Source organism: Cibotium barometz, chromosome 15 (genome assembly GCF_041138505.1).
Source record: "Cibotium barometz isolate CiBa-2024 chromosome 15, ASM4113850v1, whole genome shotgun sequence".
Taxonomy (NCBI): Eukaryota; Viridiplantae; Streptophyta; class Polypodiopsida; order Cyatheales; family Cibotiaceae; genus Cibotium; species Cibotium barometz.
The window spans coordinates 19032039-19057534 of NC_141060.1; the positions used below are offsets into that span (position 1 = coordinate 19032039).

Here is a 25496-nt window from a genome sequence, read left to right on the forward strand (position 1 = left end):
CTTCAGACCTCTCCTCCTCACTAATGCAAATTTAGAGCTAGCTTGTAGGGATGCAAAACTACTCATGGTGGGTTATATATTTGCCTTCCACAACCACCCTCTTTGCTTGGTCCCCCACAATATGTTGTAAAGTTTTGTAAACCCCATCGCCTCTTATGCAATTTACTGACTTTTGTTAGTGATTGCGCATGTGTTATAGATATACCTAAACTTGAAAACGAGGACATATGCAACCTGCCCCTTATGTGGTCTCCAAAGCTCATTATATACAATCTAAGAATTCTTTACAAAGGTTGATGAGAGTTGACCAAAGTTTTAGGTGATTTAAAGACCTCCCAATGAAACTCCGAGATAACTAAACCTAAGGGGGGGTAGGCACGGTACAAACAACCAAGAGACCTTCTTTCCATGTACATAGCGCAGGTAGCGTGGGCACCACCTTGAGGCCCACACAGCTCTACTAAAAAACTTGCAAACGGTCCCTCAAAGATGGACCCATCAAAACTTCCGAATGGTAGCTCTGCCCCCATTGATGCCTGCCCCCATTGATGCCTGAGAGATGTTGGCTGACCATCACATTGCTACTCAATGGGCCATGGCTAGTGAGTCAGCTTTTCCTTGACCACTTTCATGGTGAGAGGGGCATCCAAAAGGGGTGATGCGTCTGAGAGGAGCCTTACATGGAATTGTCTTTCATGGAGGGCTACATGGAAACTGTCCTTAATGAATGCTCTAGCATTTCGTTCATCTCGCTATTCCATCGTGCAACAAACAATCAAGGCCATAGCCATAACCAAAACCTTCTGTCTGAGCTCGCCGTAGCCATATCCCGGCTTCTTCTCCGTGTTTGAGGTTTCTCTGCACAGATCGACCCGCCCTTGCGCAAATTTTTCCATCTTCTATCCCTGATCTCGCACCCCTGTCTTCGCTGATCCACCGCCATAGCCTCCCTTTCTCTTCGTTGGGCCATATCTCCCTTTTTTCTGCTTCGCCATAACCTCTCCCTCGTACACTCTCTCCCTATCACGGTTTCTGCCATATCTGGCCTCTCTGAACCGATCGTCCCTTGCCGCCGCCATGGTCTCCACCCGGCGAACTGCTGCCAAGCGCTTGCCGCTTCCCTCCTCCGACCATGCGCCCGGGCAGCAGCAGCAGCAGCCGCAATCGCTGAAACGAGCGAAGGTCTGTGTTCTCAGCATGGTGGTTTTCTTCTCGCACACACACAAAGAGAGAGGGGCCTTCTGATCATGGGCCGCCGCCATTGTTGCGTTTTTTTTCCCTGCAGACAGAAGAGAAACCGGAGGAAGAGGGTCCATCTGCGCGTGCGGCAGAGCGGAATGATTCACAGCCGTGCACGCCGTCGCCGCAGGAGGAGAACCTAGCACAGGATACTGCACCGGTTATTGGCGACCAAGCTGATGAAAGCTCCCCTCGGACCCCTAAACTGACCGACGATGGCGCCTCAGATGCTGCCTATGAGAAATCAAAGTTGTTTAATGCTCCAGGTAGAATAACCCTGCAGAAGTTAGGGTTTCTCTTTCTTGTCTGCAGAAGTTAGGGTTACCCTTTTCAATTGAGTTGATCAGGCATGCTCTTCTTCATTTTTACCGGCACATGTGCAATCCATGGCCTTTACATGTTTGGGTGTTTAATTGCCTATACATGATTGTTTGTTAAGCAGGGGCTCCAACATTACCTAGACAGAGGAACTCTGGAACCTGGTTCAGATTGAAGCCCCCAGACACTGGTAATCCGTGGGGAAAGCTTTTATCTCAATGCAATCAGGTGAGTTTCTTCATAATTTTTGTGTTCCTAAAATTACAGCAACGTCATCAGGGCAATCATGTCACATATGGTTCTTTAATGGACCAAAATGGTATTTTAGTCTTAAATTGTTAGTTTTACCCCTGATTAGGTCTGCACTACATATCAAACATGTTGCTGCAAACTCATGGTGGAATGGCTCTTACATTGCAGCATCAACATGTGAACTTAGTCGGGCATACCTTTACCATTGGACGTAGCAGGACCTGCAACTTGCAGCTGAAGGATCAGGGCATCAGTGGGGTTCTTTGCAGGCTAAAGTTTATGCAGGTAGTCTTTGTCTTCCTTTTGGCTAAACTTGGAACATATTTTTTCTGTCATGGTTGGTTTAATACAATTCATATTTTGTGTCATTTTCAGCATGAACAAGGCGGAGTAACACTCCTTGAGAACACTGGGAATAATGGTGTGGTGCTTGTAAACAAAAAAACCTTGAAGAAGAACTGTAATATCCTTCTCAAAGGTGGTGATGAAGTTGTCTTCTCATCTTGCAAGCATTACTCATACGTATCCATGCTAACAGTAAGAACTTGCTGTTAAATAGGTGATAGTAGCTTAAGTTATGAGTTTTATTTTAAATTTTATGCAATGAGTCTTTAAACTGATCAAAAGACAGAAAGGCTACTTTTTCTTAATTACGCTTTTGAAGATCTTTCAGCCTTTATCGAGTAATACTGTTCCCTCATCAGCAGCCCATCCTGTTCCGGAGAACAGAGCAGCTAAAGTGTTGCAAGTTGATGAAGCCAGAACTGGAGACCCCTTAGATGTGGCAGGGGCCTCTATACTGGCGTCTCTTTCAAATTTTACTCAGAACACAGTGTATCCTCTCGGTTTAGCACAGAGCTCAGATGAACGGTTGAAAGCAACTATGACAGCAATGCTGCCGCCCATGCCACCTCCTTCTGATATTTCAGATGGATCCATGTCTGATGTAGAGGCAGCTGGAGAAACAGGGAAAAGTTGTGAGGATCCTGTTGTTATGCCTTCTGAACCAGGAGGCAAGAAGTCTGCAACAGATCTTACCATGGAGGATGCAGGAATGGATATAGGTTCTGCCCATGCTGTGGAGCTGGCAGGTGATTGTCTAGGATCTTTGCCAAAGGACGTGGAGAATGTGATTTGTGGTGAGCTTGATTGCGTAGGAGGTGACTCTCAAAGAAGTGCTAAGGGTAATGATATGGAACGAGACAGTGGTGCTGCCGTGGCTTCTGCAATGGCTGTAAAATGGCAAGCTTTGAAGGATGACTTTACAAGGATGGTCATTGAAGGCCAAGACATGGAGGTCTCCTTTGATAATTTCCCATATTTCTTGAGGTGAGTGGTGTGACTTGAAGTATAGAAGTATGACTTATCATCTACAATGTGGTAGTAATGCTTTTTGGGTACAATATTGAACCAGTTTGTGCTAAGTAAAAGTGCATGGTTTGCCAGTGAAAGCACAAAGAATGTGCTGATTGCCTCAACCTACATTCATTTGAAGCGCCCAGATTATGCCAGGTTCACAAATGATTTGCATGGAGTGAGTCCACGTATTCTGCTTTCTGGGCCTGCAGGTTTGTTTTTGTTTTGTCATCTTATTTCTACATGACACTGCTCATTTATTCCAGTTTCTTGATAACTACCTGGGATTTGGATCAGGGTCGGACATCTATCAGGAGGTGCTGGTGAAAGCTTTGGCAAAGCATTTCAGTGCAAGGTTGCTTGTTTTTGACAGCGGCTCATTGCCCACAGCGGTAGGCTACAAAGTTACACTTACCCTGTACTAATAATTGGTATGCAGCCTGCGAGTTTGTTTATCGTATGTTTGGGCGATGAGGCTTGGGATGTTGAGAGAATTGGGGTATCATTGTATACCAAAGGTATGGTAAGCTTCCCGTGGGGAAGCTAGAGGGTAGTGGTTTGCTTTCGCCAACTGATTATGCAATCAGAATCCATCCCCTTCCGAGGATGATGTTTTTTCTGAGTGTTACCTGCGGGGTCACATCGTGTCCAAGCAAGAGAACTTAGTCCCCCAGGATGGTCGGACACTTTGAGACTGTCTACGAGAAGTAGCCACACCTTCTTTGTCAGTCTTCCTTCCTGGGACTTCTCTAGCTCCCTCTTTCATGCTCCTAGCTCTTTTGCCTGTCTGCTTTTCCATTCCTGTTTTTAGGACCTTGGTGGTTCCCACTTTTAGTTTCTTAGCTTCTTTGTCAGTCTTCTTCATGTGTAGAGGCGGTATTGGAAGGAAATTTGAGTTTATTTAACTGCGTAGTGTAGTATCTATAACATTAGCAAGAGGTGCAGTGCTGATTGGAGTGATGCCAGAAAGGAAACACGAATAAAGTGCTAGTGTTGAAGAACTCATCAAGGATGATCACAAATATAAAGAGCACGATTGCTTGGCCAAGAGATGTCCCCCTGGATTGTGTTGATCCCCCCTTTAGTAATGTCTTTATTGCTTTGCAACAATCGTGCTAGGCAGGGACACTGCACTTAGACCAAGTCTCGACAAACAGTCTTAGACAACTGACACAACAAACACTTAAAGATTGGATTTGGATCCTTTTTTTTTGGATGATCATCCACTTTCCATGCAAAAAAGCATGCCTTGAATTAAGTCCAGTCAGCCCTGTTAATTCCTTTTTCTATAGCTCCTTAGACTTTGTACAAATAACCTTTACGCTATGGTTTCTGCACAACATTCTGAAAACACCAGCGTCCAATTTGTGGGCAGATGTTGATTGCTTTTGTGCTGGGGATGCTGTGAGTCTGTGGTTCCTCCAATCTATTGCACTTTGGTCTGATAAAAAAGGAGTTTTTAAAACACATGGACAATTTATGGCATGGGCGCTTCATAGGTGGACAATCTATATGAGGGTGTGTCGCTTTTTAAATGAAAAGCAGCTCTACTCCAAAACTAGCACATGTTGCTAAAAGAGGAAACATGGGGCTCAATTCGGCACTAACATGAATCTCCAATCTTGGTCAATAAGGACATTAGAAGATAATTAAGACTATGGGAAAAGCAAGAAAGCACAACATTTCAGGCCAGCCAACATCCATAAAAGAGACCCTTCGGGTTGATTTGTAGATTTTAAGCATAGTAGAGAGAGAGAGAGAGAGAGAGAGAGAGAGAGAGAGAGAGAGAGAGAGCAACTTAGGTATGAGGCAACCTGAACAACTTATATATTGCTCGGCCTCTTTTTAATGAAGTTTGAACCTACAAAGGACCAAAAAGCAAGGCCCTGAAGTTGTAAAAGCACAAATCAAGAACTTTGGCTATTATCAAGAATATTTAATAAAAAGACAAAAGCAAAGCAAAAGCATTACTTTTTGGCAAAAAGCAAGGCTTCCCCAAGTATAAATGTCATGTGCATCACAGATGCCATGGACATTTCCAGGGCTAGATCCAGAAGAGGCAAGCAGATAAAGACTATGAACCAGTAGAAGATGGACATGGAGCAGGACTTGGAGCAAAACATGGATCAGAAGGACTGTCGGCTGGATGGAGGATGACATCAACAACACCAGTGGGCTGTCGGCTGCAGGACAGAGGGGTGCTGGCAGCAGGCGCATCAAGAGATCCAGTCGGCAGCATTAAATGGATTTTATGAATTAATAACTGGCCGACCAGCAGTCGGCCAGTTCCCCACATGCTCCAAGGCCTATATAAAGGCACCTTTGCTCCATGTTTGAGTCATTCCACCCACTAGGGGTGTGGGTCACTTAGAGGTCCCATAGGGGACAGAATTTAGGGTTAGGAACCTTTTAATGAAGGCAGCCCATGGCTGTACAGATTTGTACCTTTTTTGTACATAGTATATACTGAATTTCCAGCACTTCTCACTCTCTCCCTCTCTACTCTCTCTCTACCTGCGTTTTTGCATCATGGTGCGTTTTTGCATCAGGAGGTCTTCAAGAGTGTTTAGGGCTGAAAGAAGACTACCCAGAGCTTCCGCATGTGACATTGGTATCAGAGCATCAGGCTCAGCCAAGCTAAACACTGATTCAGTCCCAGATGATGGTGTACAGGTCCAAGGTACAGGAAAGTACACGGATTCGAAGCCCAAGGCGGGAACACAGATCGGGAAGAACTCCCAGGCGGTGTGTTGGTGGTGTTCCACAGTGCCAGATGGGGATGGCAGTACCGTGAGCCAGATGGGTTCTCAGGTAACGGTCCCAAGGGAGGTTGATCCTCCAAGGGTGATGTGAGAGTGCCAGACTCAGTTCTAGGAATGAAGACCAAGACGGACTTCGGAACAGGATTGGGATGATGACAGTCATCCAAGAGCAGGTTGGATTCCCGTCATCAAGTTTAGCAGAGGGGGATGTCATGTGCATCACAGATGCCATGGACATTTCCAGGGCTAGATCCAGAAGAGGCAAGCAGATAAAGACTATGAACCAGTAGAAGATGGACATGGAGCAGGACTTGGAGCAAAACATGGATCAGAAGGACTGTCGGCTGGATGGAGGATGACATCAACAACACCAGTGGGCTGTCGGCTGCAGGACAGAGGGGTGCTGGCAGCAGGCGCATCAAGAGATCCAGTCGGCAGCATTAAATGGATTTTATGAATTAATAACTGGCCGACCAGCAGTCGGCCAGTTCCCCACATGCTCCAAGGCCTATATAAAGGCACCTTTGCTCCATGTTTGAGTCATTCCACCCACTAGGGGTGTGGGTCACTTAGAGGTCCCATAGGGGACACCATGATGCAAAAACGCAGGTAGAGAGAGAGTAGAGAGAGAGAGAGAGTGAGAAGTGCTGGAAATTCAGTATATACTATGTACAAAAAAGGTACAAATCTGTACAGCCATGGGCTGCCTTCATTAAAAGGTTCCTAACCCTAAATTCTGTCCCCTATGGGACCTCTAAGTGACCCACACCCCTAGTGGGTGGAATGACTCAAACATGGAGCAAAGGTGCCTTTATATAGGCCTTGGAGCATGTGGGGAACTGGCCGACTGCTGGTCGGCCAGTTATTAATTCATAAAATCCATTTAATGCTGCCGACTGGATCTCTTGATGCGCCTGCTGCCAGCACCCCTCTGTCCTGCAGCCGACAGCCCACTGGTGTTGTTGATGTCATCCTCCATCCAGCCGACAGTCCTTCTGATCCATGTTTTGCTCCAAGTCCTGCTCCATGTCCATCTTCTACTGGTTCATAGTCTTTATCTGCTTGCCTCTTCTGGATCTAGCCCTGGAAATGTCCATGGCATCTGTGATGCACATGACATCCCCCTCTGCTAAACTTGATGACGGGAATCCAACCTGCTCTTGGATGACTGTCATCATCCCAATCCTGTTCCGAAGTCCCTCTGTCATCATCCATCCCTGGCAAACCTTTTTCTCTGAAAATCCGGTCTGTTCTCCAAACCACTCTGTCTCTGATGAAGATCTATGCATCTGGTCTTCCTCTGGTCCACAATCCATTCCTGCCCTGACTCTGAACACCGTCTTGGTCTTCATTCCTAGAACTGAGTCTGGCACTCTCACATCACCCTTGGAGGATCAACCTCCCTTGGGACCGTTACCTGAGAACCCATCTGGCTCACGGTACTGCCATCCCCATCTGGCACTGTGGAACACCACCAACAAACCTCCTGGGAGATCTTCCCGATCTGTGTTCCCGCCTTGGGCTTCGAATCCGTGTACTTTCCTGTACCTTGGACCTGTACACCATCATCTGGGACTGAATCAGTGTTTAGCTTGGCTGAGCCTGATGCTCTGATACCAATGTAACGCGCGGAAGCTCTGGGTAGTCTTCTTTCAGCCCTAAACACTCTTGAAGACCTCCTGATGCAAAAACGCACCATGATGCAAAAACGCAGGTAGAGAGAGAGTAGAGAGAGAGAGTGAGAAGTGCTGGAAATTCAGTATATACTATGTACAAAAAAGGTACATGTCTTTGCAGCCCTTGGCTGCCTTCATAAAAAGGTTGTTAACCCCTAAATCTGTCCCCTATGGGACCTCCTATGATCCAATCCCCTAGTGGGAGAGAATGCTTACAATGAGGAGCACCCTTGCCCTTTTATACCTGCTCTTGGACTTCTAGGACTGCTGGGAAACTGGCCGACTGCTGGTCGGCCAGTCATAAATGAGTTAAATACCATTTATATCAGCCGACTGGTCCTTTTTGGTGCTGCCCGACTGCTGGTCATTGTCATTGATGCGCCTGCTGCCCACCATTCCTGCTGACGTCAGCTGACAGCCAACATCCTCCTTTCCTTGCAGCCGACAGCCCTAGTCTGGGTTCATGTGCTTCAGCCGACTGCTTCCCTCCATGACCCCACTTGTCTTGCTCCATGCTCACCTCAGATGCTACACCTGAAGCTCCTATTTTCTGGCTCTACTGGTTCATAGTCTTTATCTGTTTGCCTCTTCTGGATCTAGCCCTGAGAATGTCCATGGCATCTGTGATGCACATGACATCCCCCTCTACTAAACTTGATGACGGGAATCCAACCTACTCTTGGATGACGTGTGCATCAGCAATGCCATGGACATTTCTAGGGCTAGATCCAGAAGAGGCAAGCAGATAAAGACTAGGAACCAGATAGAGTCAGACTATGGAGCATGTGGCCAGTTTGGATGTGGAGAAGAACCAGGGTACAGTCGGCTGTACCAGAAAACAGGTCGGCTGACGTGGCAGCAGCAGGCGCATGAAGACAAGGCCAAGATCACCCAGTCGGCTGAATTAAAGCCATTTAATAAATTCAGAACTGGCCGACCAGCAGTCGGCCAGTTTTCAGCAGCTCCAAAGAGCCTATAAAAGGCAACAAGGACTCATCATTGAAAGCATTCACTCCCACTAGGGGTGTGGGTCACTAGAGGTCCCATAGGGGGCCAGAATTAGGGTTTATCACCTTTTCAAGTGGGCAGCCAAATGCTGTACAGAATTGTACCTTTTTTGTACATAGTATATACTGAAATTCCAGCACTTCTCACTCTCTCTCTCTACTCTCTCTCTACCTGCGTTTTTGCATCATGGTGCGTTTTGCATCAAGACGGTCTTCAAGAGTGTTTAGGGCTGAAAGAAGACTACCCAGAGCTTCCGCGCGTTACAATAAAAGAAGCATGAGCCTCTCTTGAGCATCAAGTTGAAGAAGAACCTCTTCATTGCGTTGCCATCTTCGTTCAAGCGTGGAGATTATCTTCTTTATTATCATCTATGAACCAAATCATGGAGTTTTTCATATCTACTCGCTGATTTCAGAGCGCCTCCAGCAACTGCAGTGCCATGTCACCATCTTTCCGTGTGATCGTACAGATCTGTACAGTTGTATGGACTATATGGACATAAAATTCCAAAAACCCTAAAACTGCTCAATAAACCCTAAAAACTGCTTTTTGGATGTTTTTATCGCTCGAAAACCATTAAAACAGGTTTTATATCAGTTTTCTTGCCAGAAAGAACTTCTCTAGGGTTTTCATCATCGACAAGGTTGTAGGAATTATGGAGATTATTCATGCGATGAGCGAGTGGATTTAGAGCTTGGACATGGAAGCTTGAACTTGAGCATAGACATGAAGAACTTGGACATAGAGCTTGGGCATGAAGCTTGGACATGAACATGGAACACAGAGCTTAGACATGGAGCTTGGATTTTAGACTGGGATTTGGATTCATTGGACTTGGGATCCATTGGATTTGCATATTGGATCTGGTACTAGCTCGGTGAGAGATACTTGTGGGTCATCCCCGTGGGGTGCTTGACATCAGAGATCTTGTGCGTCGACATCGGCATTGACTTGAATATCCTACATCGGCATATTTGTTTGTTTTGTATTCATTGATTATATTGATCTTGGCCAGCGTGCCCGTGGATTGTTCCTGAATAAATTCCTGAAAGGGAGTGGGGCCTGTTCCCTGCTCAATGTGGTGTACTGTGCAAGATTCCCATTCCCTTTTCTCTCTCCTCTCTCTCTCTTTTTATATTTTTATCTCTTGGACACATGGTTGAGTCTGTCACTGCACGCCCCGCTGGGCTTACATCAACCCTGCTATGGTGATTGGAAGATGAACATGGCTATGGTTGTTGCATTGCACACAATAGAGAAAGGGAGAGAGAGAAGATAAATTTAATAATAGAGAGGTGAAGTACATGACTCAAATCGATGTCACACTTACATGATTATTTCAATGAAAGTACAAGTATCTTTATAGGTTACAAAAGTCGCGTCTTGACATCATTGCTTATGTCACTCACTCACAAATTTCTAGATATTATTTGATACCCCTCTAAGGACTGGTTCACACATATACTTCCTCACTCTAGGAGTGGGTTCACACACATGTAAGACCTTGATTCCCAACAATCCCCCCCTCAAGGGATTACCTCATTCTGTGTCAAGGATAAATATTAGGCTCATGGCCTAGTTTCTCATGCCCCTTGTGGGGTCCCAAGGGTAGAGTGAGTACAACACACGGGATTAGGTCACACATGCAACACAATTGAACAACACACAACTGATCGCAACACAACAACACAACACATAACTTTCGACTCTGCGTAGGTGTTGAATGATGATTTCATGACGGGGAGCGAAGCTCGTCTAGTACACCTTTACCTACATCCAAAGGAGTGCAAAATCCTCCTCTAGAAATTTTCGCTACTTCATTCTCGGAATTGTAGTGTAGTGAAGCTTGGGTCATTGAAGGTGACACCGAGGTAGACATAGGATAAGAAAATCTCCATAGCATCCCCTTTTTGTATGTGAAGATCAATCTAGATGTGAATGGGCGGGAGGTATTGAAGACCATTAGCTTGGTTTTACCAGGGTCAATTGAGTGAAAAAGTCCTGTAAGGCATCCAAATGTCTCTGAAGCCCCTCCGTTGAATTTGAAAGGAGGACGATGTCATCTGCATGAAGTAGTAGGGGGATCAATATGCCTGCCAAGGTGGGACCAACCTCGCCTAATCTGTCAATGAAGCTCGAGATCTCATCAATGTAGAGGCCAGAAGAGAAGGTGATAGAGGGCAGCTTTGTTTCACCCCAATAGTACTCGAAATCTCCTACGATGTAACTGCTGGGACCCTGGGGGCTCTCACTCATTCAGGGACGGACTCATCGAGGGTAATGATGCTCCAAACCATGTCGGATGGGACTCCTATCTCCTATAGATGGTGTAGGAGGCGGGCTCGGGGTACTATATCAAAGGCTTTGTGAAATCCACAAAGTAGCAATAAATCCTCTGATGTCGTGCTGTGCCCTCCTGGCTAATTGTTGGTGTTGGACTCACACACTCACACACACAAACTTGCACATTAGGGTTAGGTGCAGGATGGAGAAGCTCACACATAAATGAGAGAGAGAGAGAGAGAAAGAGAGAGAGAGAGAGAGAGAGAGCCAAAAGTGTGGTAGCTGTTGGGGTAAAGGCATTATGCCCACCCTTATAGTGTGTACAAGCCCATAAGTTATAGTACATAGTACACTTAGTACTTTTAATGTACTAAGTGCACTATGTGTACTAGTGCAAATATACATGTGTGATAGGGGAGTCACACACTCATTCTAATGAGTTGACTTATCCCCACATATGTCTCTCTCTCTCCCTTCTTCTCGGTGTGTATGTCTCCCACATGAAACCCTAATTCTCTCTCCCATCAACTGGTATCAGAGCCTTGGCAAACAGAACTGCAGAGATCTGCTGAGCTCTCGCCTCTCGCTTCTTCACTCTTCGTCTTCTTCTCCACCTGCGCCTTCCTGCTATCTGGCTTCTTCGTGGAGCTTTGCCATTAGCCCACTCGCTCATGAATCACTGGCTCGTAGGGGTTTCTTCTTCTCAGACGTCAAAAGGCGCCCTTTGATACGTGTTGTTGCCGCTGCCACTACGACGAAGAAGGTGGACTCCGCTGCCAAGAGAGCCCGCCAGGCAGAGAAACGTCGCACCTATAACAGAGCGCGCAAGTCAGAAATCACCACGCGCATGAAGACGAGCCTATGCGTGTGAAGATATTGGAGCAATGCACTAGCCTGGCTCGTATCCGTGCGAAGCTCTCCTCGTGGGCGACAGGACCTCAAACGGAAGGGTAATAGCTGGCAGCGTAGCTTCGCTCAAGCTGTTGGTGAAAAGGCGGAGGCGGCGTCAACAAACAGGCCAGCAAGCCGTTGCGTGTCAGACGCCTGGCCACAAGGCGTAACATCAGCGCTCGCCAGCAAACATGTCCCCATGGAGGTCTTCTTCCCGACTCGCTGGGGCAGCGCCCGTGGAGGTCTTTGGCGCTAGAGGGAGGTCTTCTTCCCGACTCGCTGAAGCAGCGCTCACAGCAAATGAGGCGCCTATAGCGAAACGCCGCAACCAGCCTCAATTTTTTTTTTGTCTATCGTTGACACCAGCTCCCCTCTATCGCTACAGAGCTCCTCAGCTATTGCCCACCTGCATAGCAGCAGCATCATCAGCAATACGACTCCTCCCTTCACGACTCCTCCCTTCTGCAACATTAATAAAAAATTTCAGAGGTACATGCTTCAATTTTTTTTTGGGATTTGCAATTGAGCAGGTACAATCATCAATTGAGCAGGTACAGGTGCCAAATTGCTCAATTTTTGAGCAAAATTGGCAAAATCGGGTGACATTGGTCACATTCAGGATCAATTTGCAGGAAATTGGATGTCAAAATTTGGGGCTTTTGATGTAATTGTGCCATTGGGCATTCATACATGCTGTATGATGTGAGCAATCTCACATTCGGGCCTAAATTGCAGGAAATTGCAGGGCAGATCAAAGGGCTTTTGTGCCGATTGGGTTGATTTGCATGCAGGCACTGGCATTTGATGCTTTGGGCAATGTGTTGATGCCTGTCAAGCACTCAATGTGCCTGTAAGTCAAGGGGCTTTTATGTACTGGATGTATATGTGGCCAGGGGGAAGCACTGTGAAGACTCTGGATGCCTTCATGTGCGTTAATGTACCAAGCTCAACAAGCATAAAATCTTGAAAAGCCCCTTGATTTAAGATCAATTTCTGATCAAGCCACCTTTCTCTTATGCACTTTGCCAGAGAGTTGGACACATTGCAATTCAAATGCTATGCTGTCATATGCAGATGTGGAGGGTGCTCTTCTTCAAGAAGAGATGAATAGGAAGAACAACTCTGTTGGAAAGTCCAATGCAATGAATGCACGTGGGAGATCCCAGCAAGGGGTAAAAGCCAAGAACGGGGAAGGAGCAAGTCCCGCTCCAAAAAGGACTTGGAATGCCATTATTGTGGCAAGAAGGGACATATCAAAAAGCAATGCTACAAATGGAAGAATGATCAAAAGGAAAAGGGCAAAGGAAAGGACAAAGACAAAGATGAAGCCAAAGATGTAAAGCCAAAGGGCAAAAGTGGAGTCAAGATTGAAGAAGTCAATGTGTCACATGCAGGTGACAGTGAGGATGAGGTCCTATTCACGTCTTCACTTGATGCCCATTCACTTCTTGCAGGAGATGGTCATGGTATGCACTCATGGATCATTGATTCAGGTGCCTCCTTTCATGTCACAGGTTGCAGAGACTTGTTTGTCAGGTATACTGCTGGCAATGAAGGAGTAGTTTATTTGGGTGATAACCATGCATGCAAGATTCTTGGCAGAGGTGATGTGAGGCTTGTGTTTTCAGATGGCTCACAGCTTATGCTCCATGATGTTAGGCATGTGCCTGAGATCAAGAAGAACTTGCTTTCTACTGGACAGCTTGATGATGCTGATTATGTTACCACATTTGGTCGTGGAAAGTGGAAGATTAGTAAGGGCTCACTGGTTGTTGCCAGAGGCTCTAAGGTGGACACTCTTTACTTCATGCATGTTGGTGTTTGTCACCATGCTAATGTAAATGCAACCGAGCTGCCGGAAATCTCTATGTGGCATAGCCGGTTGGGACACATGAGTGTCAAGGGAATGGAGCAATTGTCTCGTTTTGGTTACTTGCCTTCTCTAAAGTTTTCAAGTTTTCAGTTTTGTGAGCATTGTATATATGGCAGGCAACTCCAGTGCCCCCACAAGAAAGCTCTTGGACAGAAAGATGCTCAGTTAGAGCTTGTGCATACAGATGTATGTGAGATGCCTCAGCTTTCTTTGGGAGGGGCAAAATATTTTGTGTCCTTTATTGATGATGCCACACGCAAGGTGTGGGTCTATCCTCTTCGTTTGAAGAGTGATACATTCTCAGTGTTTTAGAAGTTTGTTGCTCATGTTGAGAATCAAACAGGCAAAACACTGAAGGCTTTGCGTTCCGACAATGGTGGAGAGTATATGTCCAAACAGTTTCAGGACTTTTGTGATGCTAAAGGCATCAAGAGGGAGCTCTCTACTCCTTAAGATCCTCCACAAAACGGGACAGCAGAGAGGATGAACAGGACTATTCAGGAGAAGGTCCGTTCTATGTTGTCACATGCTGCGTTACCTCATGGTTTTTGGGCTGAAGCTGTTATGACAGCCGTTCATCTTATAAACAGGTCACCTAACACGAGGCTTGGTGGGAAAGTGCCAGAGGAAGTATGGACAGGGAAGCCTCCGTCATACAAGCACTTGAGAGTGTTTGGTTGCGTTGCGTACGTGCACATACGCAGGGAAATGCGCACCAAACTTGATCCTAAGTCTCACAAATGCATATTCCTAGGATATGGTGACAGAGGTGAAATGGGGTATAGACTTTGGGATCCAGTGAATAGAAAGATTATACGCAGCAATGATGTCATTTTTGATGAAACCTGCATGTATAAGGAGCCTGCAAGGCAACAGGAGCCTGGCAGAGTCATCTTTGATGATGATGGACATCATGGACAACAACCAAGGGCTGTAAATCAGCCATTACAGCAGCAAAACCAGCCCTTAAATGGTGCTGAAAATGGTCCAAATGGACAGCCAGAGATGGCAGAAGATATCCCTATGGATATCCCACAGTTAGAGGAGATACTGGGCATGATATTTCAACCTTATGGCATGGAACAGGAGCCACCAATAGGTGATATGCAGGCTGGACAGCAACCTGCAAATGATGGTCATTGGGTACGGAGGTCCACAAGACCCTCCAGAGCCCCTGACAGGTTTGTTCCAGGGGTTGACTACTTGATGCTTACTGACTGTGGGGAGCCCTCATGTTATAAGGAGGCTTTACAGAGGGCAGACAAGGCTCTTTGGGAGCGTGCTATGAAGTCAGAGATGGATTCTCTGCACAAAAATGGAACATGGAAGTTGGTGCATTTGCCTACAGGCAAGAAGGTTTTGCCATGCAAGTGGGTTTACAGGCTCAAAGTTGCACCTGATGCAAAGCCAAGATACAAAGCCAGGTTAGTGGCTAAGGGCTTCAAGCAGGAATATGGTGTGGACTTTGATGAGATCTTCTCTCCAGTGGTCAAAATGACCACACTTAGAGCTGTATTAGCTTTGGTTGCTCATGATGATTTGGATTTGATTCAGATGGATGTGAAGACCGCTTTTCTTCACAGTGATCTCCATGAGGAGATATATATGCAACAGCCAGAGGGTTATGCAGTGAATGGAAAGGAGAAGCTTGTATGCAAGCTGAAAAAGAGTCTTTATGGGCTCAAACAGGCACCAAGGGAATGGTATCATAAATTTGATACATTCATGAAATCCCAGGATTTCAAGAGAAGTGACATAGATCACTGCTTATACACCAAGAAAGCTTTGGATGGCAGTCTATTGATCCTCATCTTGTATGTTGATGATATGTTGATTGCCGGGAAATCTCGTAAAGAGATGGATGCCTTGAAGAAGAGGCTGCATCAGACCTTTGATATGAAGGATTTGGGTGATGCAAATCACATTTTGGGTATGCGGATACTTCGGGACAGAAATCAGCATCTATTGTATTTGTCTCAGAAGGAATACATTGGCAAAGTTTTGCAGAGGTTCAATGTGGATGGGGGGAAGAAGACTAGTACTCCTTTGCCTCCATATGTGAAACTCAGACTAGTACTCCTTTGCCTCCATATGTGAAACTCAGTGTTATGGACAGCCCACAGTCGGATAGTGACAGGGCTGATATGGCCAAGATTCCGTATGCTTCAGCTTGTGGCAGTCTCATGTATGCCATGGTTGCTACTAGGCCGGACATTGCATTTGCAGTGGGAGTGGTTTCTAGATACACGGCCAAACCTGGCAAGAAGCATTGGGAAGCAGTGAAAGGTGTCATGAGATACCTTAAGGGCACACAGGATATGTGCATATGCTTTGGCAAACAGGATGCATTAGTGCATGGTTACACGGATTCGGATTATGCCGGTCATCTAGATACCGGAAGTCTACTACCGGTTATGTGTTTACATTCACAGGAGGTGCTGTGTCATGGATATCCAGGATGCAGAAGTGCACTGCCTTATCTACTACAGAGGCCGAGTATATTGCAGCCACAGAGGCTTGCAAGGAGGCATTATGGCTATCTCGGTTAGTGGTTGATTTGGGTTATACAGGGGATATTCCATTGTTGCATTGTGACAGTCAGAGTGCCATCCAGTTGGCAAAGAACCCTGTCTTTCATGCAAAGACGAAGCAGGTGGATGTGAAGTATCACTTCATCAGAGAGGTGATAGAGAACAACCAAATTCAGCTTGTTAAGATTCATACAGATGACAACCCGGCTGATGTGTTGACAAAGAGTTTGCCTCCTGAGCGGTTTGCTCATTGCAGACACTTGATGGGCATTGGATGAGGTCAGTTTCAGCCTTGATATGGCCTTGTATATTATCATGTACATGCTGATTTTTCTTTTCCTTCGTTTAAGGGCACTTTGCCTTTAAGTGGGAGGTTGTTGGGGTAAAGGCATTATGCCCACCCTTATAGTGTGTACAAGCCCATAAGTTATAGTACATAGTACACTTAGTACTTTTAATGTACTAAGTGCACTATGTGTACTAGTGCAAATATACATGTGTGATAGGGGAGTCACACACTCATTCTAATGAGTTGACTTATCCCCACATATGTCTCTCTCTCTCTCTCTCCCTTCTACTTTTCTCGAGGTAAAGCCTTTGTGAATAGATCTGCAACATTATCCTGTGTAGGGCAGTAAGATAAACTGATCTCCCCTGCATGTAACCTCTCTCTGACATAGTGATAATGAATCTCAATGTGCTTGGTACGTGCATGAAATACTGGATTTCGTGCCACGGCCATAGCACTCTGGCTATCAGTGAGAATGGTGGTGGGTGTCTGCTGACACTCACGAAGATCAGCCAATAAGCTCCTCAATCATACACAATCTACTGTAGCTGTGAGACTGCCCTGTACTCAGTCTCACAAGTAGATGTGGCAACAGTGGGTTGCTTTTTTACCCAACCAAGATATGCATGAACTGCCAAGAAAAAAACAATTCCCACTGGTGGATTGCCTGGTATCATAATCACGAGCCCAATCTGAATCATTGTATGCATAAAGCTGCAAGCTGCCCCCCGAGATAGAACAAACCAAGATCGAGTGTGTCAAATCCCCATAGGATCTCCTCGTGGAACGCTCCTGGTACGAGACTCGAAACCTACAAACAAACAAACAAACAAACAAGAAGGGGGGTGCAGGCCAGACTCACCACCCAACCATGACAGCCGTGGGCAAGCCCACAATGTTTGTTGTCCCCACCGAGCCACGAGATGAGCTAACTAGGTTGACGTACCGACCAATCTCTACCTTGCGACGTCCCATACCGCCACGAAGATACCCTCACGGGGCTCGAGATTGCTGTCGGCCTCGGTTACGTAAAGCAGGTGCACGTCTGCACTAGATCCAGGCTCCAGACCATAGAGCTCTTACAAATCTCGCGAGACTCTATATGACTAATGACTAACCTTGGCCACCCTTTTATAGGCTCTTGGCCGGTCAGCGGGCATCCATACTTGGGTGCTCGTCCGTCCATACTTAGTGCTCGCCCGTTAGTCTATCCCTAACTCAGCTCGCCAATCAGCCTGCCTAGCTCCAAGCTTCCCTAAACCTCGAAGCTAGTCTTGCATGCGTGCAGCACACGGTAGATACACACTGTGCACATGACATACTCCCCTTCCACTAAGAGCTCACTCCTGAGCTCACTAAAAAGCCAGGGTAGTCTCTCTGAAGAGTAGTCAATGTCTCCCATGTAGCGTCCTCCTCAACACGATCGTTCCACTTGATCTTGGATTCCGTGATAAGCGTATTACGCAATCTTCTTTTACGAAATCCAAGAATCCTTGCAGGTTCGTGTGGAACAAATGTCATGTCCTCGACATCTATGATTTCTTGAGGAGTAACTAATTGGTCTGTTCCATCCAGTACTTCCTTAAGTCTACTGACATGAATACAGGATGAACTTTCACATGAGAAGGCAAATCCAATTCATATGCAACTGAAGCAATCCGTCGTGTAATACGAAATGGTCCACAGTATCTAGGGGATAATTTCGAAGATTGACCTGTCCGTAATGTCTTGGAATCTTTCGGAACTCGCAAATACACCATCGTTCCTTCAGAGAACTCTTTGGGTAAACGATGTCTATTAGAATAAAATCTGTCTCGGTCTTGAGCACTTCTAATAGATTCCTTCGCAACTTGTAACATTTCTTGCATATCTTGCGAAAAATTACGTGCTGCATCATGCTGAAGTCCTGAGAATCCTACCGTAACAGGTGATCTAGGTTGAAAACCATACATAAGCATGAAAGGACTAAAACCTGTACTCGTATGCTTAGTATTGTTATATGCAAATTCTAACATAGGAAGATAATCCTCCCATGAACTCTATCTTTTGGATACATATGCTTGAAGCATATCCTCCAAAATTTGATTCACTCTTTCTGTCTGGCCATCAAATTGAGGATGATATGAGGAACTCAAATTCAAAGTTGTTTCCAACTTCTCAAAAACAAGTTTTCAAAAATCACTTGTAAACTTAGAGTCCCTATCACTGACTATGTCCTGCGGTAACTTGTACCGTCTAAACAATTGCTCGATAAACTGCCTTGCTAATTGCGGAGCTGTAATAGTCTTTCGGGTCGGTAAAAATCTAGCCATTTTTGTCAAGCGATCTACCACAACCCAAATAGAATCGTGGCCTTGATGTGTTCTTGGCAATCCGGTAATAAAATCCATGGAAATACTTTCCCATTTATTACTTGGGATTTGCAAAGGATGCAACAACCCAGCCTGTCTAAAGCGTTCAGCTTTATTTGCTTGACGAATTTGACACTTGAGAACATAATCTTCTACATACTCTTTCATCTTTGGCCAATAAAAAGTGCGTTTCACTAACGCTAATGTCCTGTGTACCCCAGGGTGTCCAGCATAAGGGGCCTCGTGACACTTCTTAAGAATCATGGACCTAATGTCCGGGATATGTGGTACACAAATTTTGTCATTACGGAATAGTAAACCATTCCGAATCATCCACTGGACTCCTGCAGCCTGAATGGTAGACTGTTCAGTCATCGAGTCTTGGTCAATCAATGAGCTCCCGTCCTGGATCTTCTGCTAAAATGGACCAAAATAACTATCAGTCCTGCAAAGCCCTCTCAATGACTGAAATAAGTCAGTAGAAATCTCGGTGAATGACAAAGTATTCACCTCTCTAATTCGACTAAGCGCATCTGCAACTCTATTCATGGACCCTTTTCGATAACGAATCTCAAAATCAAAATCTTTTATTAACTCAGTCCAACGAGCTTTCCTTTCTCTCAAATCATCCGCATCACACACATACTTGATTGACTGATGATCAGTCAATACCACAAACTTGGAGCCATATAAATAATGTCTCCAAACCTTGAGAGCATGAATCACAACATAAAGCTCCTTCTCAAGGGTTGGCCAACGAGATTGAGTATCGTCAAGCTTTTTACTTTCAAAAGTAACTGGTCTACCATCCTGAAATAGAGCAGCCCCGATCGCATAGTCACTGGCATCAGTTTCAAGAACATAAGACCGACTAGGATCGGGTAATGCTAAGATAGGTGCTTCCTTGATTTTATCTTTCAAAAGTCTGAAGGCCATATCCAAATCGTTATTCCAAGTGATAGGCTGATTTGACTTACGTCCACGACCTTTCAACAAGTCGGTCATCGATAGTGTGAGCTGAGAGTACTCCCGCACCGATTTTAGAGGAAAAACAACAAAACCGAGAAAAGAACGAAGTTGTTTCACTGTTCTTGGTATAGGCTAGTCCAGAACCTTCAATGCTCAATCCATCTCTAGTGATCTTGTGTCCCAAGTAAATGATGTCTGTCATAAAAAACTCACATTTACTTAATTTAGCATATAGTCGATTTTGTCTTAAAATAGATAAGACAATCGTGAGGTGTCGAACATGATCCTCAAGAGTACAACTATATATCAAAATATCATCCAGGAACACCACCATAAATTTTCCCAAATGTTCACGAAAAAGATTGTTCATCATTTGCTGGAAAGTGGCTGGAGCATTGATTAATCCAAAAGGTAATACGAGAAACTCGTAATGGCCATACCTAGTCCGAAAGGCGGTTCTTTCGACATGCCTTTCATGAATACGTATCTAGTGATAGCCAGTACGTAAATCTATCTTCTTGAAATATTTCGCTCCTGCTAACTGGTCAATTAGGTCATTTGATCTAGAGAGAGGATAATGGTTCTTAATTGTCAGCTTGTTCAATCTCTTGTAATCTATACACATTCTCTAGGTGTTGTCCTTCTTTCTCCTAAGCAACACAGGTGTACCCGAAGGTGATTTACTTGGACGGATCTGTCCCATTCTCAAATAGTCTTCAAGTTGTTTAGCCAACTCATCTTCCTTAGCTTGGCTCATCCTGTAAGGTGGAATACTGACAGGATGAGCACTAGGGATCAAGTCAATACGATGATCTACTGTTCTTTTAGGTAGTAAACCCGATGGCAGTTCCTTAGGAAATACATCTTGAAACGAGTCAAGTATCTTCTGTAATTCTTTGCTTTCAAATACACTTAATTCATTGACATCCATGGAAGGAATGAGAAATGAAGAAAGTGGAATCAATACACAATGGAAACCAGTATACAAAGAAGAATCCATTACATTTCCAAAATCAACTGTATTTACAAGAGGTCCCTGAGAGGGATGTATACAATCACCTAAAATACTATACTGGTTGTTCCTATGTTGAAAAGAAAAAATATGACTAGACCAATCTATCTGGACTTGAAGAGTCTTAAACCACTCAATCCCTAATAACAAGTCTACATGTTCTACGTGCATAACATAGCATTCCAGAGTATCTTTGTAGTCCTGAATCTGGATTGGAAGCATCTCCACCTTTCGATCCCATACTTGCCGTTCCGCAGGTAGGCGTACCTCATAGGTATGGTCGCTGGGTGTCGTATCAAGACTTAATTTCTGCACAAGTTTGTAGTTAACAAAATTGTGTGAGCTGCCAGGGTCTAGAAGAATGTGGATTCTATGGCCATTCACTTCTCCATAAACTCAAAGAAGATCATGCAAGCCAAAAACTTTAGAGTTGAACAGACAATCAGAACATGTTCTAGGGCGAGAAAGTACAGTAACTGACGTACCTGTCAAAGACAACTAGTTAGCTGCCTTTGGTTTGGGTCCTGCGTTGGTCTTTGCACCCTTTTGCTTCGGGCACTCGTTACGCATGTGTCCTTTTTCTTCGCAAATAAAACAACGTTCCTCCTTCTTGAGCTTCAAAGCCTTAAGGAGTCGTTTCTTCTTCGCTGGTGTCGAACTTGGATTCTTTGAAGGTTGGTCCGAAGACTTTCCTTCAGTCGTGTTAGCCATAGGTGCGGAGAACTTTCTTTTATGCTTGTTCCCATGCTCGGTAACGGGTTTAGACTTGGAAGAGATCATTGTATCATCATAGATACGAGCTGAATGAATGGCTTCGTCCAATGTTTTGCATTTGTTATTTTTAACCTGTAAACGGTATGAGTCTGGTAAACCAGCTACGAAGAACCCCAAAAGAGTAGTGGGATCTATCTTTGTAGCTTTCATCTGCAAGTCCCTAAACTTCTGGAGGTAGACCTCATAAGTGAGGTGCTGCGAGGTCATGGTCAAAGCGGTAAACCGGGCAACAACATCATAATCATCCTCTTTCTTGAGGAATTCCTTCTTGAAGATGTCTTCAAATTGTGCCCAAGTTGTTGGCTTAGGGTTGAGTTCCTTCCACCAAAGCAAAGCTTTGCCTGAGAGGAAACCTGCTGCTAACTGGATCTTTTTTCCATCATCATATGATGAAACTGAAAATGGACTTGCCACTTATGTAGCCAAGTGTCCAGGATCTCCTTGGTACGCTGCTTTTGGTCGCCCCCGAACTGTTTCGGAGTAATGTTGGGGCCTAAAGGAGAGGCCAAGGTATCCATACCCGAAAGAGTAGATAGGGTAGTGGTCAAGAGAGAGATGGAGTTTTGCAAAGCTTGCATCTGGACGGCGATTTGTGCTTGACGTTCCGAAGAAGAAGCTTCGAGAGCTACTTTGAACTCTTGGAAATCATATTTTGACACATAATCATCAAAAAGATCGGCATCGGTATCTTCCGTAGCCGGCAAGCCTTCGCGTTCGACAAGGGGCTCCAACTCTGATTCTTGGGTTGACATCTTGAAGAGGGCAAGTGGAGAGAAAATTCGATCTCGCACAAGAATAGTGCGAGAGAACTTGAGAGCTTGAAAACTTGAGAGAGGTGTGGCAAGAAGCCTACTTAAGGGGTTTATATAATCTTTCCCAAAAGCAACTTGAGCTTTTGCTTTTGTGTTTTTATATATATATTTAGATATATATATATTCTGTTTTCTTAAAAAAAAACACCTTTAAACCTTAGAGGGGACCTTCAAACTCTTTAAAAAAAAAATTTTAATCTAAAAAAAAAACCCGAAAAAGCCCAAATCGGTGTTTCAAAGCTTTTACTGGTCCCCCCTCCCCCCCCAACCTGGATTTAGCGCCAACGTCACCGGCATGGGCTAAAGTTGTTGCCGCCAGTGTACTGCCTTGCTGCTTGCGAAAGGGTGTGGCCGCCGCCTGCGCCCGGATGCTCTTGGCTGCCTGCGCCTAGAGGCCCTTGGCCGCCTGCACTCTGATGCCCTTAGCTGCCTGCACCAACTTGCGCCTTGGCTTGGCCGCCTGCCTGCCTAGGCTTGGGCGCATGCCTTCCGAGGCTTAGGCGCATGCCGGCCTGTGCTGCCCACAACGACAACTTACGTGCGCCTACGCTGCCTGTACACCTGTGCCCACAGTCCGTGCAAGACCCGGCGACCATTAGGCGACTGCGCGTACAATCAGCCGGCGATCCTCTCTCTCTCTCTCTCTCTCTCTCTCTCTCAACAAAAAACGAACATGCTCTTTTTTTTTTCTGTTTTCTCTCACAACTTGTTCATGTGACTCCACAAACATCTTCAGCCTTCGTCTTGCAAAGCAAAACAACCCTACCAAACCACCTACACCCTCATCACGGGTGCTTTGATGAAAAAGCACATACTATCTGAAAAAACAGCAGTATGCATAAACAAAACAGCAAGCTTCTTGAACACATACCTTTCTTTGACCTCATCTTCTCTACCTACCGACTTGCTCGTTCACGAGGCACGCTCTGATACCACTGTCAAATCCCCATAGGATCTCCTCCTAGAACGCTCCTGGTACGAGACTTGAAAATTTGCTGTTCCCACCGAGCCACGAGCTGAGCTAACTAGGTTGACGTACCGACCAATCTCTACCTTGCGACGTCCCATACCGCCACGAAGCTACCCTCGTGGGCCTCGAGATTGCTGCCGGCCTCAGTTGCGTAAAGCAGGTGCACGTCTGCACTAGATCCAGGCTCCAGACCATAGAGCTCTCACAAATCTCGCGAGACTCTATATGACTAATGACTAACCTTGGCCACCCTTTTATAGGCTCTTGGCCGGTCATCGGGTGTCCATACTTGGGTACCCGCTAGTTAGTCTATCCCTAACTCAGCTCGCCAATCAGCCTGCCGAGCTCCAAGCTTTCCCAAACCTAGAAGCTAGTCTTGCGCGCGTGTAGCACACAATGGATACACACTGTGCACATGACACAGGGTACCCTGAAGATAATGAAATATGCGTTTGACTGCTTGCCAATGCTTTGTGCCTGGGTTGTGCATGAATTTGCTCAACAAAGACACCCCAAAAGATATGTCTGGCCTCGTGTTACACAAGTAAATGAGACATCCCACTGCCTGGCTGTAAATGCCGGCCTCAAAAGGCTCTCCAATATCATGCATAGTAAGCCGTACGCCTGGTTCTACTGGAGTAGAAGTGGGCTTACATTCATCCATGTGAAACCTTTCTAGCAAACTTTTTATGTACTTATTTTGCTGCATAACAATGCCATCATCTGTATGCATAAACTGTATGCCAAAATAGTAGTGTAAAGGCCCCAAATCTTTCAAATCAGCTTTGAAATCTGAAATATGTGCTGTGCTAGTACCTGTAATGAGCATGTCATCTACTTACAAGATGACTATGAGAATATCGGCACCGGTTTTCTTCACATACAAAGTGCTTTCAGCTGGACTATTCTCTTAACCTTGGCTATTTAGATGAGCATGTATTTTATCATACCAAGCTCTTGGAGCTTGCTTGAACCCATACAATGCTTTGTGTAATCTGCATACTTTATGTTCCTCACCAAGAACTACAAAACCAATGGGCTGATTTACATATACTTCCTCCTGTAAATCCCCATTTAAGAATGCAGTTTTGATGTCCAATTGATGCACTTTCCATCCTTTATGTGTAGCCAATGCAATCACTGATCTTATTGTGGTCATTCTTGAAGTAGGAGCAAAAGTCTCCTCATAATCTATTCCCTTTTTCTGGGAGTAGCCTTTAGCCACAAGTCTTGCTTTGTACCTGTCAATAGTACCATCAGACTTTCTTTTGACTTTGTACACCCACTTTGTTCCAATGACATGCTTGCCTTTAGGCAATTCCACAGGATCCCAAGTATTGTTCTTCATGATAGAAGAGATTTCAGCTTGCATAGCCTGCACCCAATGCTCATTCTCATGTGCATCTTCATAAGAAGAAGGCTCTTCTGAATCAAAGAGACCACCCATTGCTAATGCAGACTCCCCACGATGTATATTCAATGCATGGCTGGAACTTGCCCTTGTTCTACCAGTGAGTGGAGCTGCAAGTTTGCTTTCTTGCAAAGTTTTCAGCAACCATCTTGGCATTGACTTGGCTGTGTCTATGGCTGTTTGCTCTTCCCTGGTAAGATCTTCGACTTCTTCCATAGGAGGGGGTTGAATGGCTGGCTGTTCCACATGTTCTACATGAGGATTTTTTTGTGTAGGGGCCCCCCTAATTGCAATGGGTAATATTCCATCAAACATGTCCTGTATGCCTGTATCTTTACTTTTATACAAGCTGTACATGGGCTGTTCTGAATTTTCAGCAAATACCACATCTCTATTGACAAAAATCCTTCGTGTTGTTGGATTATAAAGACGGTATCCTTTGCTCTCATTGCTGCAGCCCACAAAAATGCATTTCATTGCTTTGTCATCTAGCTTTGTTCAGAGTTGTTCTGGCACATGTGCATATGCCAAACACCCAAATGTACGCATATAATCCACTGTTGGCTTTCGGCTATACCAAACCTCAAATGGTGTTATGGTTTTCCAAGCTTTTGTTGGACACCTGTTGTTATGGCTGAGACGGAGAGCAGATTTTTCTTTATGCCTGGAACATATAATACATTTTTCATACATATATTGGCACCATTGGCTGCAATAAG

At 45.2% G+C, this 25496-nt stretch overlaps 1 protein-coding gene across 1 annotated transcript in view; it reads left to right on the forward strand.

Moving 5' to 3' along the window:
- Positions 1–489: 489 nt before the first annotated feature.
- LOC147631030 (uncharacterized) overlaps positions 490–25496 on the forward strand; it is a 76770-nt gene continuing 51763 nt past the window's right edge. Inside the window, exons 1-8 of the mRNA XM_086809133.1 lie at positions 490–1182; positions 1286–1505; positions 1682–1785; positions 1978–2094; positions 2185–2331; positions 2474–3138; positions 3256–3377; positions 3463–3557. Of these exons, the coding sequence (XP_086665259.1) occupies positions 1078–1182; positions 1286–1505; positions 1682–1785; positions 1978–2094; positions 2185–2331; positions 2474–3138; positions 3256–3377; positions 3463–3557 (1575 nt within the window). The 5' untranslated portion in view covers positions 490–1077. The remainder of the gene's footprint in view (positions 1183–1285; positions 1506–1681; positions 1786–1977; positions 2095–2184; positions 2332–2473; positions 3139–3255; positions 3378–3462; positions 3558–25496) is intronic.